A 17,097-nucleotide genomic window follows, 5' to 3' on the forward strand; every position below is an offset into this window, starting at 1 on the left:
AATGTAAGGAGTAGAAAGTACAGATAATTGCGTGAAAATGCAAGCAGTAGAAGTAAAATAAGTCGGCTGAAAAATAATTACTCCAGTTAAGTATAGATATCCAAAATTTCTACTTAAGTAGGGTAATGAGGTATTTGTACTTCGTTACTTGACACCTCTGGGAACAAGGTAAGTTTATTGCACCTATACATGTATAACAAAATATAAATGTTGTTTATTAACTTTCTGTGCATGTACAGAGACATGTTAAGCAAATTTGATTTCATGGAAAAGGCTAAGCGAATGAATTTTGTTTTGTCTCTTGCTGTTTATTTCTATCCAGCTCTTACGTTGGTTCAGCTGGCTAACATCACGAAGAAAAACAGCATTAAAAGTCACTAAATCATCAGCCCCGGCCTACTCATTTCGACCCGACGCTACACAGAATGTGCTGGAAAAAATAACTTTTTAAAAGGTTAATGGAGAGAGATTAGGAAAAAATGAAACCGAGTGTGGGGGGAAGACATGGGCCAAACAGAGCCCAAATGTTTCAGTGAAACTTTATCATTAAGACTAAACATTGCAATAAAATTTCCCTAATAATTCCATGTAATTTTTGGAAATGTTCAAGCAATTTTCCCCTAAATTTCTTATCAAATTGCCAGAAAATTACAAATACATTCTCCAAAATGCCATAAAAGATTACAGAATATTCTTGAAAATTTCCAGGAATATTTCCAAAATTCCCATGAATAAATAAATTTATACATTAAAAAAAATTTGCCTCAAAAGTTCCAATAACAATCCAAAATATACAAACATACCTGCCAAATTTCCATGAAAATAGTTGGAAATTTCATGGCAATTGTTCCAACATTTCAAGCAAATTACTTTAAGATCAATGGACATTCTGGGCTGTTTTAATCTATAACTATAATAATCTTTTACATCTTCCTGCCCTGGGACCACAGATGAAAATTAGCTTTATCGCTAACTCTGGCTTGAAAGTTTTGTTTTGCATGGCCCCTGTCAAATAAACGTATAAATAAAATAATATTATTCCAAAAATTCTAATAGCAGAAACTTCTATTAGAGAGCTCAGATCCTGCACTTTAACTTGCAAAGTGCACGCTCCATAAAGCTAAAACAGATGGTACTAAAAGAGCGACATGGCAGCACAGAAACTGCCCGTTGTGGGCTCTATTGAACAAAATGGAAAAGTCATGCAGGAACACAGCTTAAATCCTTTTTCCCTTCGGGAGCTTCCAAAAAACAGACTACAGCTCAAATACCCAGGGGAACTTATATTCCGTGTTTTACGGTAATCACCTGACACTCACTCCACAACAGCAGTTTCAGGCATTGAAAATAACAACACAGATATTTCAATATTTATGTCGATGGTTTTGTTTGCTTTTGTAACTCAAAAAACAGGCATCAGTAATAATTTCAGCCTGTTTCATAGCATGCTAACTCCTCACAGCTGCTTCAAATTAAAGAATTAAGAACTCCTAACAGAAAATGAGTGTGTGTGTGGGGGGTGGGGGCATCAAGAGGAAAAGGGGGGGGAAATGGGTCAGCTTGTTCATTTTTCCTCCCTTTATTCCACAGGGGCACCAACAGACAGGAGCTCAGCCCAAATCCACCAACAGATGTTCAAGCTCACTGTCTCTTTCAATCATGGCAGAAAGGCTCAACAGGCCACCTCATCCCCTCATCCCTCGGCCTTTCAGGAGCTCTGTATGTCTCCACTTTACCTGCCTCAAAACACCCAAAAACAAATGTGAGAAACAAGCACTGACAAATAACTAAGAATAGATAAAGGCATGAATACATAAGCCCTGTTAGGAGCGTTATATAACAGAGCAGACAAGTGTTATATATTAAATATAACACATCACTGTCTTGACAAAAAAAAACTTTTCTTTTTAATTTCTCATGAAGGTCTGTGTAATGCCTTCCCTCCGGCAGCTTCTGCTTTTGTTCTCTTTTACACACTCACACAGAAACGCACACACAAATGATATCACTGTGTGCACCGTGCAATCCTAACCCCCAAAAACCATGTGAGCTTTGGAAAAAAAAAAATCCCAGGATGTTTATTCAACTTCACACAACAGTCAGATACAGGCGCAGCTCTTTGACAACACAGCCTCGACATCTGTCAGAGAGCATATCACACAGAGCTGAGAGAAGGTTCTGGGCGTCTGGAGAAGCGAGCGGCGTTTCCTCTGCCTCCAACCACAATGTGAGATAGTTACCAAACACTGCTGAGCCCAGACATTGTAAAGGGATTTCTCCCCTTCGCTTCCTTAAGCAGTTTGGGATTAAAGGATGAAAAAAAAAATTCCATGTGTGTGAGTGCAAAGAAGGAAAGCGATTGGAGTGCAGCTGGATGAAAAAGTGTCTCCCAGGCATACACATACATACATGCAGTCCAAAAAATATGTATAAGGTTTATATTGAGTTTACTCATCCCTCCAGACTTGTGTTGATGTGTGACGGAGAGAGGTCGGCACTTTGGGGAGCTAACCTGCAGTACACACGTGAGCTCTGTCTGCCCTCCTGTTCACTCTTCCCTGCATGATACTGCACAGCCTTATCAGGAGGAGACTGAGGATTTGTATTTGTCACCTGGAGCAAAAGGCAAAGCAATGCATTATGGGATTTTGAGGAGGTAGTTTGGCTGCTTTAAATTTCATATTTTCCAGCCCTGATTGTAATGATGTAAGCATCTGCATAGAATATTGCACATACAGCCCCGTTTACAAAAAAGTTTGGATATTGTGCCATGTGTAAAAATGGGGTGGACTGAGGTTTTCAGAGCTGATACCGATTATTAGTAGCTCACCAGACTGCTAATTGAAATCTGTAGTACAAAACGTACTTAAAATTGCAAAAGTAAAACTGTATGATCAAAAAAATAAAAATTAGTGCAGTCAAACGATTAAAATTTTTAATCAGATTAATCACAGGGTTGCTGTGGATTAATTTTGATCAATCATGATTAAATAACATTCATTTTTAATCTATATTTATCGCGTTTCATTTTGCAAGCTTGGTGATGCGTTAGCCAGAGTGCTAGCAGAATCCCCGTTGAACATATGCTTCGTGTTAATGTGGTATTTTAAGCTGGAAGTACTTTGGTGAAAAGAAACTCCTTCCTGCAGAATGTGCATAATACTTTATATTGTTTGACCGTTCTGTCTTGGGTTCTTTTTGTACTCAAATTTCCCATCGAGAGGGCCAACGTACAGTTTAGCATCTTCCATACCGAGTTGGTTGGTCACTACCAGTGTTGGGGATAACGTGTTACAAAGTAATCCGTTAGAGTACTCAGACTACTTTTTTGGAGTAACGAGTAACGTAAAGCCTTAGTTTTATAATTCAAGTAATCCCATCATTAGTTGCATTTTCATAAAAGTAATCCCGTTACTGAAAGAAAAATCCCAAATTTCCTCTCTCATCTGTGGCCTCAAAAAGAGAGAAAGAAAAAAAAGAAGCTCCTTGAAGCATCTGCTCTGTTTGTCCTTCTCTCTTCTTGTAGTCACGAGCCATGCCAGCGAAAGGTAAACATTCTGTGCCATTACGTGCACATAGTTAGCTTGTTGAGCCAGCGAGATTACAGAGAGGACAATAAGCCACTGTGGAATTATCCCCATTATGATGGATTTTTGGATGAAACGGACAAAAGCTGCATCCTGGTGAAACGTAAGTTTAAAAGCTCTGTTTGCTTTCATTGAATCAGCTGTTCCAATTAGGCGCTGTTATTACACACAGCGTTGGAGTGATTCTGACTGCCTCTGCTCAGCTTGTTGTCCGATTGTGAGCATGTTAAATAACTGTAAAGGTTTTCCTGTCTGTTAGCGGTGTTCTCAGGCTACAGAGATACAGATTATGGGCTGTAAATTACGCTGTACATTGGTATTACAGTCTACACATTGAAATGCAGACGTGTGGTTATCTGTTGTTTTTAAATAAAACAGGAAGTGATGCCCTACGCTCAATGTGCCAGTGGCACTCAGGATTAAGTGCTGATTGGTTAGTACTACATGTGACATCCAGCCAGTCAGACCGTGTTGTATACAGGACATTTGTTGACACGGTAGAGTGAAAATAAAGCCAGAGAGGAAGACACACTTTGCAGTGGAACCAAAGTAGCACACCTTTGATTTAATCAACATAATCGATTATTATCGGTAAATAAAATGCTGATACTGATACTGATAATCGGCCACATGCTATAAATATCCCCCTAAATAAATAGCCATGCCAATATAAGCCCTATTTAAGTGAAAAAAAAGCACAAAGACAGCATAATTTAAAATCATACTTTCATTTCAGACTTAATACCAACATGTTTCATTATGTAATGTTAGCCAGTAGTGGTACAACAGATACTGTCATTAGTAGCTTAACTACATTCTTCAGTAGCTTTGTGGCCGTGTTTTTTTATATTCTGAATCAAACAGCTTTTTAGTAGCTTGGCAGATTTTTTCATCAAGTAGTGTAGTAGTGTCCAACGAGCTACATTTACTCTACGACAAAGTGTAAGAGCAGCAGAGTGCAATAGAATCCTTTATCACAGTCCAGGGTCAATCGAGTAAGAGAGACATGTCTACAGAATGGAATGTATACTTCCGTGTGACAGTGACATCACTGTCTAACCCTTAATGTGCAAGGATGTGCCGCCTCTGCTGCCAGCCAGCAAGAGTTGCCTTCAGGTAAACACAGGTGAATCCTGAGTAAAAGAACATGAATACTCCTCAAGTTAGCCATTGCCAGTGCAGTCTGCACTTCTTATTTAATGACTGAACTTAAAACCTCTATCCAGCTTTTACTGAGTGTCAGACACGTCATGCCAATTCATCCAGTGCAAAAACCCACGAAAGTACAGTTTGAATGTGCAAAAACTCCATATGAAGCCAAGCGGGCTTCTGTGTGTTTTGCACAGAGGAGAGGTTTCTGTCCAGCCACTCTGCCATAAAGCCTGGATTGTTGGAAGGCTGCAGCGATGGTTGTCCTTCTAGGACTTTGTTCCATCTCCACTCAGGATCTCTAAAGCTCAGTCAGCATGACCATCAGGTTCTTGGTCACCTCTCTTTCAAAAGCCCTTGTCCAACATTTGTAGTTTGGCCAGATTAGCTCTTGGAAGAGTTCTGGTTGTGCCAAACTTCTTTATTATGGAGACCGCTGTGCACTTGGAAATCTTCAGTGCAACAGAATTTGTTTGTAACCTTCCCCAGATCTGTGCCTTGCCACAATCCTGTCTCTGAGCTCTGCAGGCAGTTCCTTTGACCTCACAGCTTGGTTTTTGCTCTGATATGCATTCTCAGCTGTGAGGCCTTCTATAGGGAGGTGTGAGCCTTTCTAAATCATGTCCAATCAATTTAATTTACCACTCAAATCAAGGTGTAGAAACATCTCAGCAATAGGGATGGGAATTGAGAACCAGTTTCAGTTGAGAACTAGTTCCAACTGTTCAATCCATGGACATCATTTACATTTAACCATAATGATTCCCTTATTGATGCCTTACTTCCACATACCTTGAAAAAAAGTCAGCACAAACAAGAACAGAGAAACTGGGGAGGTTAAAATGACAGTCACAAAAACAGACTAAAGCAGTCAAAAGTGTGACTTAATTTCTCAAAAAATCATCATCATCAATGATGTGCAACATCTCCTTAAACAGCGATTTTATGCAAGGTATGCTCCCCATTGCAAAAGAACTCTTAATTTTGTACAGGATTAAAACATATTTTATAAGTCCAGAGATCTAGGATCTAGACTAGTTCTGTATTTATTTTAAGGTTTTATCTTTAAAGAAAACCAGCAGTAGTACTGTATTCTAATTCAAGTGGAGAGATTGAAGATCCAGAGAACAGTTTTGTTTAAACTGAGACATTTCAAACAAAAAGGATTTTTTTTGTATATTACGGCATTTTCCCCTCCCAAACACTTGATGTGTAACATTTTTAGTTCTATAACTGTTTATTATAGCCAGCAATTGAAGTGTGCTTGTCACTGACTCTTACTGAAGGTGGCATACATCTGGTAAAGTGTTCAGAGAGAAAGAGATTCATTGAAAAAATTCTGTTTTCATTAATTTATGTTCATCAATGAGAATAAAAATGTTTTTTAAAATGTAGCATCAGGCTGAAAATAAAATTGAACTAGTGAAGGTGGTCTGAATACTCTTAATGCACTGTACAGTAAGAACTTTGAGGCACTGATCACTATATCTTGCTTTGTTAAGCTGCTTTGTAGTACAACCCCATGGAAGCAAAAAAGTAAAGTTTTAGTTCATACGAATGAGTGGTTGATCTGTTGTTTTTTCCTTAATGTGTCATCTTGTGAAATGTTTTTAACTTCCCATTATGAACTGAATTATTCACATTAACACAAAAACTTAACATTTACCTCTTTAGCAGCAGTCTGTCTGTCCTATTCACCACAAACTTGCTTTCACAACTTCTTCCTTTTAGCCACAGTCTAACTCCAAGTGAAATGAAACAAGTTTACATCTATTCTCTGCAGGCTGCTGAAGGTCATTCAGGAAAAAATAGGAAATGACTAAGAGAAGTAGATTTAGAAACAGCAAGGTGAGGTCATGGAGCCCTGTATTACCTTGCTCCATTGACAAACAACTCAGGGATGTATGAAAGATTACAGATAAAGTGGATAAAACCTTTAAAAATGACTGAACTGAGAAACAACGTGTTTGTACAACTTTTGCTATGAGTGGGAAGAATAACAAGACAGCAGACTGAGGCAAGAGTGGATATAAATCGATGTTGGCTAAAGCTTAAGAACTGAGAGGTGAGGCATTCTTTCTGCAAGCATCCGGTGCAAGGAAGAGAGGAAAATATGTGACTAAGCAGGAAAGTAAGGCACTGCAAACAAGACTAACTAATGAAACTAGTGTCATTATTGCAGACGTGAAGATGTTTGCAGACAGAGGAACATCATGTGCAAAGTTACACTTTGGTGCATTAAAAGGAGACTTTTGCAATTTGATCTGAAAGCTGAAGGCAACTTGATTTGGTGCTTTTTTTGAGCACATAAATGGAAGCTGGTTACTTCTGCCTGCAGCCAAGTCACATACCTGATAAGTTTGATTTCATTCAGTAAATATGTCAAAGAAAAGGACACTGAATTTAAACCTTCACTAAAGTATCTCTCATGCATATTCTGACCACTGTGAAGAGAATACAGCGTAGCAAGTTTGAACCATCATAAAAGAATGTCCTTCAGAGCAAATGTGAGATAGGAATCTCCGAGTTCAGCAGTAAAGCTACAGAAATGTCAGTTTGCTGTGCAGAGGCAGAGAAGGAGATGCCTCATCAGTGATCGTTTATAAAGACTGAGCTCCTTTCACTCCACACGCTCCAAAAGACACTAAATTAACTCTGATGTAAATCGCCGTAATTCACTTAGGAGTGCCACGCTGGAGACGAATGCCGAGTCTGGGACTGGAGAACGAGTGAGTCCCTAGGGGGACTCAGATATCAGCGCTCTGTAACTCTTCACCACTGCGCAGAGAGAGAGAGAGAGAGAGCGAGAAAGAGAGAGAGAGAGAGAGAGAGAGAGAGAGAGAGAGAGAGAGGTGGGCTCGACCTTCCTCTGACAATCTTAGTCAATGCAGACATACAGGTGAGAACTGTGACACACACACCAGCAGCACTGCCACAACACCTCGCCTAGGTGTTGGTCCCAAGCAGGCAGTGAGTAATATGTTGCCATGACAACACCCCGCACGCTGCAACCATTGCTATAGCAACACTTGCACCAGGGAAAGGAAGTTTTTGAGCAGCAAACATACTTTGCATCTAATCAGTGATTTCCATCTTTTTACAGGGTAAATTTTTACAGTTAGTGTATTCCTGCAGTATCACTTAGAGCCATGAGAACCACCAAAGGGGATAAAGACTCAATGAAGCCAATACAGCTGTGAACTCTTTCCTGAAACACTTCAACCATTATAGGGTATGTATCTTTGGTGTACTATTCAGTCAAATAACTTTCATTTTTAATTGTTTTTTAGAATCAGCAGTAAATCAAAGTTTGAGTGTGGTGTTTATGGCACCAACCTTTTTGCAGAGTATTAGAATGCAAAAATTGGAGGAATGTTGGGATATATCAAACCTCCAAAATGAACACACAATGACACAGAAGATACAGTCATCTAATTTACTGAGGGTACTTGAATGCATCATATATAACCACCTTTCAGCTCATTAAATTCACTAATTAACCTCAATTCAACTGATTCCACCACAGGTTTCTACAGTGGATTGGTATTTTTAACTAATGGGACTTACTACAAAGTTTGGGAGCACTTTTCAGCATATATCTGAGTAGATGAAGAACAATATTGTCCTGGAGCAGCCGAAGCCAGAGGTGTAAGCACACTCTACTGGCAGGCAGAGTCTGGTGAATTTTTACATTGGTGACATAATAAAATGATGATACATCACTGAGCCTGTGAGACTTGATAGCAGTATTTATAAGCTAAAATGTTACTGATTTTCTGGGGATTTGAAAAATACCAAACTAGATTTTTACTGACCTGGGTTTTGATGTAAATGTGCTTTATGACTAGTACCTTGCTGCAACAACACCCTATAATCTGATGTAAACAACAGTGAACTGATAGCATCAATAGCTTCTCGTAGGAACAGTGTAGTTTGGCACTGTTTTGATCTATTAAATTGTGATTAAGTTGTACTTAGGCCGTTAGGTTATACACACATAACCAAAGCAATGAGTGACAGTTTTCTTTTATTTACTTATTTATTTATTTGGATCCCTATTAGCCACTACTTAAGTAGCAACTACTCTTCCTGGGGTCCACAAAGAAAGCACAGGAAAGTGGGTGTTAACCTGCGAACACAATGCAAGGCCAGTTGTGCTAACGCTGCTAAATTTAGCCTCATTCTGTAAAACCAACTTCCTTCTCTTGAAATTGGTTAGCAGTGCAAAACCAAGAGTGAAAACAGCTCCCGGTTTGTTGTTTTGAGCTCTGTGTTCACACTGACAGGACAGCGCTTCCTTTTGCTGGTTTGTGTTTATTTATAAAAAGCTTTGGAAGGCTAACATCACATAGCCTAGGTAGTGTAGTCTATATGATGTCAGCTCCAAATACCCATTCTACACGGCTTCACCTCTCTCTCCATTTCTCGCTCGACCACTTATTACACATAGACCTTCAGAGTGAGTGTATAGTTGTTGAAATGGCCTCCTCCTCTAATATCTGCTTAAAGGTTCATTCATAAAATAATGCACAAATCCCTTCATTGATTTTGTAGGTGCTGTAGGTTGGTTAACAAGCCAATACGTGACTATATCTAATGTATAGTTCTGATATGAGAGATACAGATAGACCGCAGTGGGTGGAGAGAGAGATGAGGGGGAGGCAGTTTCAGATAGGAGTTGAACAATGCATTATGGATGTACTCAAACTCTTACAATGTTAAATTAATATCGTTTAATGTTGGGAATATTTGACTGTTAACTTGAGTACCATTAGTTTATATCAAGGTTATCCAACCTGCAGCCTGTCAATACATTCAGTAAATATCTGATATCTGACGGTAAAATTAGTGTAAAGGTAAAAAATGTAATAAAAAAAATTGAATTTGGCAAAAATAAAACAGATTTTATTGGAAATTTTCCATTAAAATTACTAGAGATTTACAAAACTAAATTTCCAAGAACATTACCAAAAATATCAGTGAAAATTCATAAACAAATTTTCAATCCCATTCACTCATTGCTTTATAGAATGTGTTGACTTGACATTAGACTAGATGGCTTAATGAAATTATAATTTGTAGTAATCGGATGTATAATAATTTGTCTAGGAACATCTCTAGTGTGGAGCAGCCCTGGCAATGACGGAGAGCAGAGGGAAAGACCAGAAATCTTGCAGCTTAAGTGAGAGGATGCCGGTGATTATGAGGAACAGTGAATGTCAAGTGTGAGATCGGTACCTGCCTGAACTAGACTTTTGGGATTGGAGTGTTTTGAAATGATGTTAGAAGCACAAGTGCCTCATAAGGAGGTCTTAACACTTTTTAGGAATACAAATAAACCAAATTCCGTCAAATATATATACCATCAGAAGCCATTTAACACCCCAAACACAAGCTTTATTTTCAGTTAGAAAAGAGTTCCTATCTGACTCGTCAACCATCTGTCTTTATTGTACTTCCAAACGAGGTGTCAAACCCTTTCAAGATGACCAGCCTTCTTTCTCCCCCTCTGTGCCAACTGAAGGCCCGAGCCCAGAATAGCATCCATTCATGCTTTCCAGTTTTCTTCATTAAAGCAAAAAAAAAAAAAAAAAAAAAAAACCTGCAGCACAAGGAAGAGGGAGATGAGGGAAGCAAGAGAGGGGAATACTTCCTCTTCTTGGGTGAGAGGACAAACACAAAGAGTTTTTGTTGATGCTGACTCTTGCATGCATGCCGATACAAACATACAACAAGACATGCATGCACAGAAGTCAGAGAGCATCTTCAATAAGTGGATGAGGGATATTTATTTAATTTTTTCTTGAGCTAATGGAAGATGTAACTCAGAGTGGAGAGCTTTAGAGGAGGTGTGGCCACAATTCTTAACCAATATGCAACCAATAAGTATCAATCATTCCTGGTAGTTTGATTAAGTTCTGTCTGCAAAACGGAAGAAGAAGGAGGAGGAGGAGGAGGAGGAGGAGGGAAGGAGGCCATTTCTCAACCCTAGAAAAGAGTCATCAGCACTGAAATCAATACTCAGGCAAGGACATGTGGAGATCAGAGAGAAAGAAAGAGATATCTGAGCTACAGACGCAACATCCGCAGCTGCAGAATCCCTACCTGGTACATGTAGGTGTTAAAGTGGGTCCCATTCTGAAGGTGGAGCTTCACTGTTGGGTTCATGGTGAAGGTTATACATATCAGATCGCTCAGACTCACCCCCCATAAAAAGAGAGATAGAATAGAAACAGAAAACGAGGTTTGGTTTCTTCTGAGTGTAGCAGAGACTCCTGTGCTGCTCCCTCTGCCCTCCACTGGGACAAACAGCACTCTGCTAGTCAGCCTGTTCTAACTACAGCCGGGACGAGAGACAGCGAGAATGAGGAGGAGAGAGAGAAAGCAGGAAGAGGAATAATCAGGAAGAGGCAGGAAAAAAGAGGGGGAGAGCAGAGATTGAGGGATGATTTTGATCAGAAGGAGCAGGAGACACAAAGGATGCAAAGAGGAGGAGGAGGAGACGGATGTGATCAGCTGATGGAGGAGGAAAGTGGCAGGACTGCTGGGGGGCTAGCACCACCTGTTCTTTATATTATCAGCACACACACGCTCACACATACACACACAGGTAAATGGAAGTGAAGGCACTCAGTGGGAGTCTTTAAGTCCCATTTGGAACTAATGCTGAAAATTAGCATGAAATTAAACGCTCTATTTCCTCCTAATAAGAACTCCAGTCACTGCTTACTCAACACTATTTTCAAGAGACCCATTTTCCTGCAGCGTGACATTGTGCGTGCTGATTCTTTCTATTTATAAATGGCAGCCTGGTTCGTCCCTCCTCTCTCAGCAAAATTTCACAGTGCATGCACTTGACTGGGGTCTGAAACCAGAGCTTTTAGAGAGAAATTATCAGGTATAAATCAGCTAAGTATTGTTGATACCGTCTGCACTACAATCAGTGTCTTTTGACTCCTGATCTTGACCCCTTTGGGGTGCAAAGAAACACTTAAAATTCACCACAACACAGAACATCTGAAGACTAAAATGAAGAAATGTAGCTCTAGATGGGGTTATATCTTTAATTTTTATTGTAACAGTGTTTCTGTCGCATATAAAGGTAATATGATTATTAATGTAAAATACTCTCAATACCTCTCAAAACAATTTTCTTTCATGTTGAGCAAAACACATTTCATAAAGAGTTGTATAATCTCTTCTGTAGTTTTAACCCAGAGAAAAAAAAAAACACTCCTGATGTCACATGGGGGATCTGGTAATCTTAAAAGTACAAATATTAATGAAAACCTCAACAGTTTTTTACTGGCATCATGGGATTTGTTCAATCTTTTGAAGATTTTCACATATAAAGGACGGCAGTCAGGACAAGTAGAGCACCGCTGCTCTAGTTTTGACTACTGATGTTTAAATCTGTCCCTTGTAATTTTTCTTCTACTATAAAGAGCAATATTTTGTCACTAGAGTGCCCTCTGAAATGCTAAAATTTTTGAATTTCAATAAGGTTTGTCCTACTGATGTTTCAGCAGCTAACTTTAGCTAATGACACTGTAGGTGTTATGAAGCTGTGCATCAGGTACAAGTAAATTTGATGACCAAAAGACCAAAAAAAAAAAAAAAAAAAACTTAAAAAAGAGAGCGAGAGAGAGAGAGATTATTATGGAAATAACAGTTGGGAACCTTTTAATAATTATCATCTAACATCTTCTGATAGGTGGTTTATAACTCTGGGAACTAGGGCTAGGTATTATTGTTTTTTTCTGATAACAGTGCTAAAGCAACACTTTTCCAAAGGTGACTGTGCCTCAAAGGTGCCAGAATCAATACTTTTAAGAGAAAATTGGTTTAAAAGTCTGCTGCTAAATAAAAACAGTCTCAGTGTCAAAAACAATTCAGAAAAAAAAGATACCAATAGAATGTAGGAGTAAAGGAAACAGGGGTAACTTCACATAATGTATTTTTTGCCTTTTCTTTGGAGTGACTGTATTGCCTTGTATTGGCGAGTTACAAAAAAGGAAGCAATAAAATCTGTCATGTAATCTGTTACAGTAGGTATCAGGTGTGTTGGTACCAGTACTATGTGGGTACCGGATTTCAATACTCATCCCTAATTGGAACTGATAAATACAATTGTTTTATAATGGCATTTTTTTTTTTTTACAGTTTTTGTTACTATATCTAGTCTGTTTCTTACGGAAGAGTATTAGGGCCACCGAAAAAAAAAAATTGAGACGAATTTTTTTTTTTCACTTGTAAGAAAAAAGTCAGAATTCTGAGATTAAAGTCAGAATTCTGAGTTTAAAGTCAGAATTCTGACTTTAATCTCAGAATTCTGACTTTTTTCTCACAAGTGAAAAAAAAATTTTCATCTCAAAATTTTTTTTTTTTCAGTGGCCCCAATACTCTTCCGTAGTTTCTTGTTGAGGAACATTAAGATTATTTTGTAAACTGACTGGAGTTAAACAATAATATACCACTCACAAGTAAGTCAGAGATGCCAAAATAATGATACTACTCTTGATCGTCTTTTGAGGAATATCACAGTCTTCCATGTGGTCACTGATTCGGAGCACTTCCTGTTTGTTTCCAAAGTTAAGGTTTGTCATGGCTGATGGGACAGCTGAGAATGCCACAGATTCAATTCGATTAGATGTCCTTCATACTGTTGTCAGAAGTAAAGTAACACAGAAATGTACAATGTTATTGGCCTGGTATCGCCAGATATTAGCTTAAAAAGTTGACTATTGGCACCAGCAGATCTCAAAATTTCTGCTGATATTCACAACCATTGTTTCAGCCCATATACGTAGGCTGCATGTAGGAATAGGTTTGTGGAGTCTGAGGCATGACCAACAGACTATGTCAGTGTAAGTCTTACTCTTTATTTATTAAGCTTTAAACTGTTGTAAGGACGGAAGTTTGTGTTTTTGCTCATCCTTAATCCTTAAGGTGTGTTTTAAAGACTGAAGTTTTTGGTCCGAACCACATTTATATGTCTGTATAAATATTGTGATCGGCTAAAGTTAACTGTATAAATACTGATATATCAGATGTCAACAAAAATCCAACATTGGGTATGACTAATTAGAGGAAGACTAACTTTTGGCTGGCCAATAATAGATGCAGATATTCAGCATTTAGCTGAATATTGGTATTGGCATTACATTTTTCCTTTAATTGATCAAATCAGTTGTGCTACTTTGGCTCTACTGCAAGGTATGTCTTCCCCTCTGGCTTTGTTTTCACTCTCTACAGTCTCACCTAGTATCCTGCCCACGCCATAATCTGACTGGCTTGACTGTGGCTCAGTAGGTAGATTTGATTGTCCCGCGATGGGAATGTTGCGGGTTGTGGGTTTGAACCCCAGCTCCTGCTGTCACATGTCGATGTGTCCTAGGCAAGACACTTAACCCCAATTTGCTGCTTCACCACTGGTGTGGAAATGTGTATGAACGCCTTTGAAAGGGATTAGCCAACACTGATGGTTAATTCTCCATAGCAACCGCTGCCATCAGTGTGTGAATGTGGAGTGAATGTAGTGATAGGGTGTGAATGGGTGGGAGTGACCTGTGGTGTAAAAATGCTTTGAATAGTCAGAAGACTAGAAATGCTCTACGGGATCAAGTCCGTTTACTGTTTACACAGCGACATAGTCCCGAGTTTTTAACATGCAGTTTTAATTTTGTCACATTAAATACATTCTGTTTGGCAAAAGAAGTGCATATCAATTCCATATATTGGTTATCGGTCACATGCTATGCTAATAATTGCTATCAGTATTGGCCCTGAAAAACTAATAACTAATTGAAAGTCACGTCTTCAGCTTTCATCCAAAATTGCAAATGTCATGGTGAGATAGCACTGCAGAGATGGATGCTTGTCTTCTTCCATTTTTTTCCTTGGATTGGACTAAATCTAGCACCTGACTGGCCATTCAATAAGTCTTAATCTCTTCTGTGAATACATAGTAAGATATTAAGTTTAGCTCCTCTTATCCCATTGTGTAATTTTTCATACCCTTGTAGTTTATATGATACATTTCTTTAGCTTAATGTCAGTAACAGTACTTGTATCTTCAATGAAAGCTCTTTGAACTTTTTTTTTAGGTCCAGTGAGTTTAACTCAAGAGTTAACATTAGTTGGCATACAAAGCTGACCTTCAATCCTTTTCTGCAAAGAAACAGCACATCTAGTGATTTATGTCAGTGAGTATAAAGTTCTTTATTGTGGAGTAACTGTTTTATAAGTGATTAACAGTCAGTTGTCCTGGTAAATTCAACACTATTAATATTCCCTGTTTTATTATGTAAAATTCATTTATTGTTCCTCTCAGCTAGTAGGAGACAACATCATAAGAGCTGGGAGTGACACTGATGTAGAGAAAAGAAAGAAAATGGCTCCTGTATACAGGTCTGCATGCTGTCACCTGGTCGCCAAGGAAACAGGGCTCACATGAGAGAAGTGGAGCAGTTCGATGAATCAATGAGACAGACGAGTCCACAAACATTAAAACAGCTGTTGTGGTGATGCAGCAGGAGTGGTAGCATTAACTGAGAGCAGCTCACTGCAGACTCAAATTTAAATCCAGTGAACTAAACACACCATGACTGCTACTGGGGTAAATAGTGAGACAGAGACCCCTACTGGCAACATGAGGTATTACGAATAAAAGTGCCAAACAGTCATCGTTTAACAAGTAAGATAGGAGTGTTAGGAGGGTGATGCACCTGTCTAGTGGGGTCAGGGGTCTTGCACTGTAAAATACTCAGTAATAATGACTTTAGTGGACATTTAGAGGAAAGAATGCGTAGAGGCAGGTTAAAAAAGAGCATAGTTACACACAGGTTAGGATTTTTATTTCCAGACAACTTCTTGTGCCTAAAACCAGTGGGAGCCAGTCTCGACAGAGCCTGATTTACTGTCAGACACACTGACAGCACTAAACACACAGACACCGAAAGATATCACAAAGCACACGTGCTCATCAGCCCAACTGACAAAAACACCAAAAACCTGACACATTCAAAGCAGTGTTTTCAGCAGAAGAAGAAAAACTCTTGTTTTTCATCTGACAGCCTCTCTCACACTTTGCTCTCCTCAGTCTGTCTCCTCTTCCTGCAGCCTAACTACACTTGATGATTTCTTTCACACTCCCTCTCTCATCCTTGTTCTCCCTCACTCTCTCTCTCTCTCTCTCTTCCTCTCTTCCCTCTCTTTTTTCTCAAGCGTTGCTAATCTCAGCTGAACCTTCCCTCGACGGAGAGCAGCCATTTTACATCATAGCATAACATGAAGCAGAGGGCACCCCCCATCCCACCATCCCCACTGTCAAATGCAGCACACAAACACAGCTACACCCACAAACACATTATATAAAATTAGTAAAGAGAAGAAAGCTGGCACAATGAATCGAACATCTACAACAAATACACATTGTGTCCCCACTATGTAAATTCTGCGGCCAGTTGGCTCTCAATCAAACAATAACAAAAGATGTAAGGAAGAAATCCACAGCTAAGCTCTGTCCATTGATCACTTCTCCAAGAGCACTCCTTAAGGCGGATTTTCTAAACAGTGAACCACTGTTTCATGAATGAGGTGGAAAAGCTGTTAAAAGTGGCCTTCAGACTTTGGTAAGTAATAAAAATAAATGTTAGACACCAAAGGCTTTGTTGGTTTTCAAACCATGACTGTGTGTAACAAATCACAGCAACTGTTTCAGCGGTTTTCAAGATATTTTAATCCAATCAAAAGTGGTGAAGAGTGCCATTCTCACAGTTAGCAACAGCGGCTAAAAACCGACAACGAACAATTGCAGGCTGTTATCCAGCAAAAAGGAGACACAACTGACTATTAGAATCTGGTGAATAATCATTTAGACCCTGGTAGTTTTTGGTTTCTGTCTCCAAAATAAAATAATGTAAGCATCCAAAAATAAAAGCTGTATTAATAATTCCTTCAAATACTTGGGAAAACGGAAATTTTCATAGGGGGTCTGATAATTTCATCTTCATCTGTATGTAATCAGGCAGATCAGTCTTCCAAAGATGGAATCTGAATCATTTGAGCCAGAATTAATGGACCAATCTGTCATTTCAGGAGAACAAGAAGTTAAGCCTGTAAACAATGACTGCTGGTGAAGCGATTAGCTCTGATGTAGCTGTAGCAGCAACTTTATCAGATTCTTGTTTTCATCAATTTACTTAGCAAGTAAAAAGTAACAAAAATGTAGAACATGTGCTATTTTAAACAACAACTAATAGGGTAGCTAACAGGGGCTCAGGGAGAGGGGTAATATGTATTTATGAAACAGATTGATATTATACTGATGGCTCTGTACGACCTACAAAAGCAAACAAGA

General features: G+C 38.9%; 1 protein-coding gene across 11 annotated transcripts in view; it reads right to left on the reverse strand.

Moving 5' to 3' along the window:
* The window catches only part of ppfia4 (PTPRF interacting protein alpha 4), a 107,777-nt gene that overhangs the window by 38,913 nt on the left and 51,767 nt on the right, over positions 1 to 17,097 (reverse strand). Inside the window, exon 1 of one of the 11 annotated variants that reach the window (XM_041782865.1) lies at positions 10,842 to 11,004. The exons of the other annotated variants lie outside the window; for them this stretch is intronic. Within the exon in view, the coding sequence (XP_041638799.1) occupies positions 10,842 to 10,904 (63 nt within the window). The 5' untranslated portion in view covers positions 10,905 to 11,004. Of the gene's footprint in view, positions 1 to 10,841; positions 11,005 to 17,097 lie in introns of those variants that run through there. 11 annotated transcript variants of the gene reach the window in all.

The sequence above is a fragment of the Cheilinus undulatus genome, linkage group 3, assembly GCF_018320785.1.
Source record: "Cheilinus undulatus linkage group 3, ASM1832078v1, whole genome shotgun sequence".
NCBI classification, from domain to species: Eukaryota; Metazoa; Chordata; class Actinopteri; order Labriformes; family Labridae; genus Cheilinus; species Cheilinus undulatus.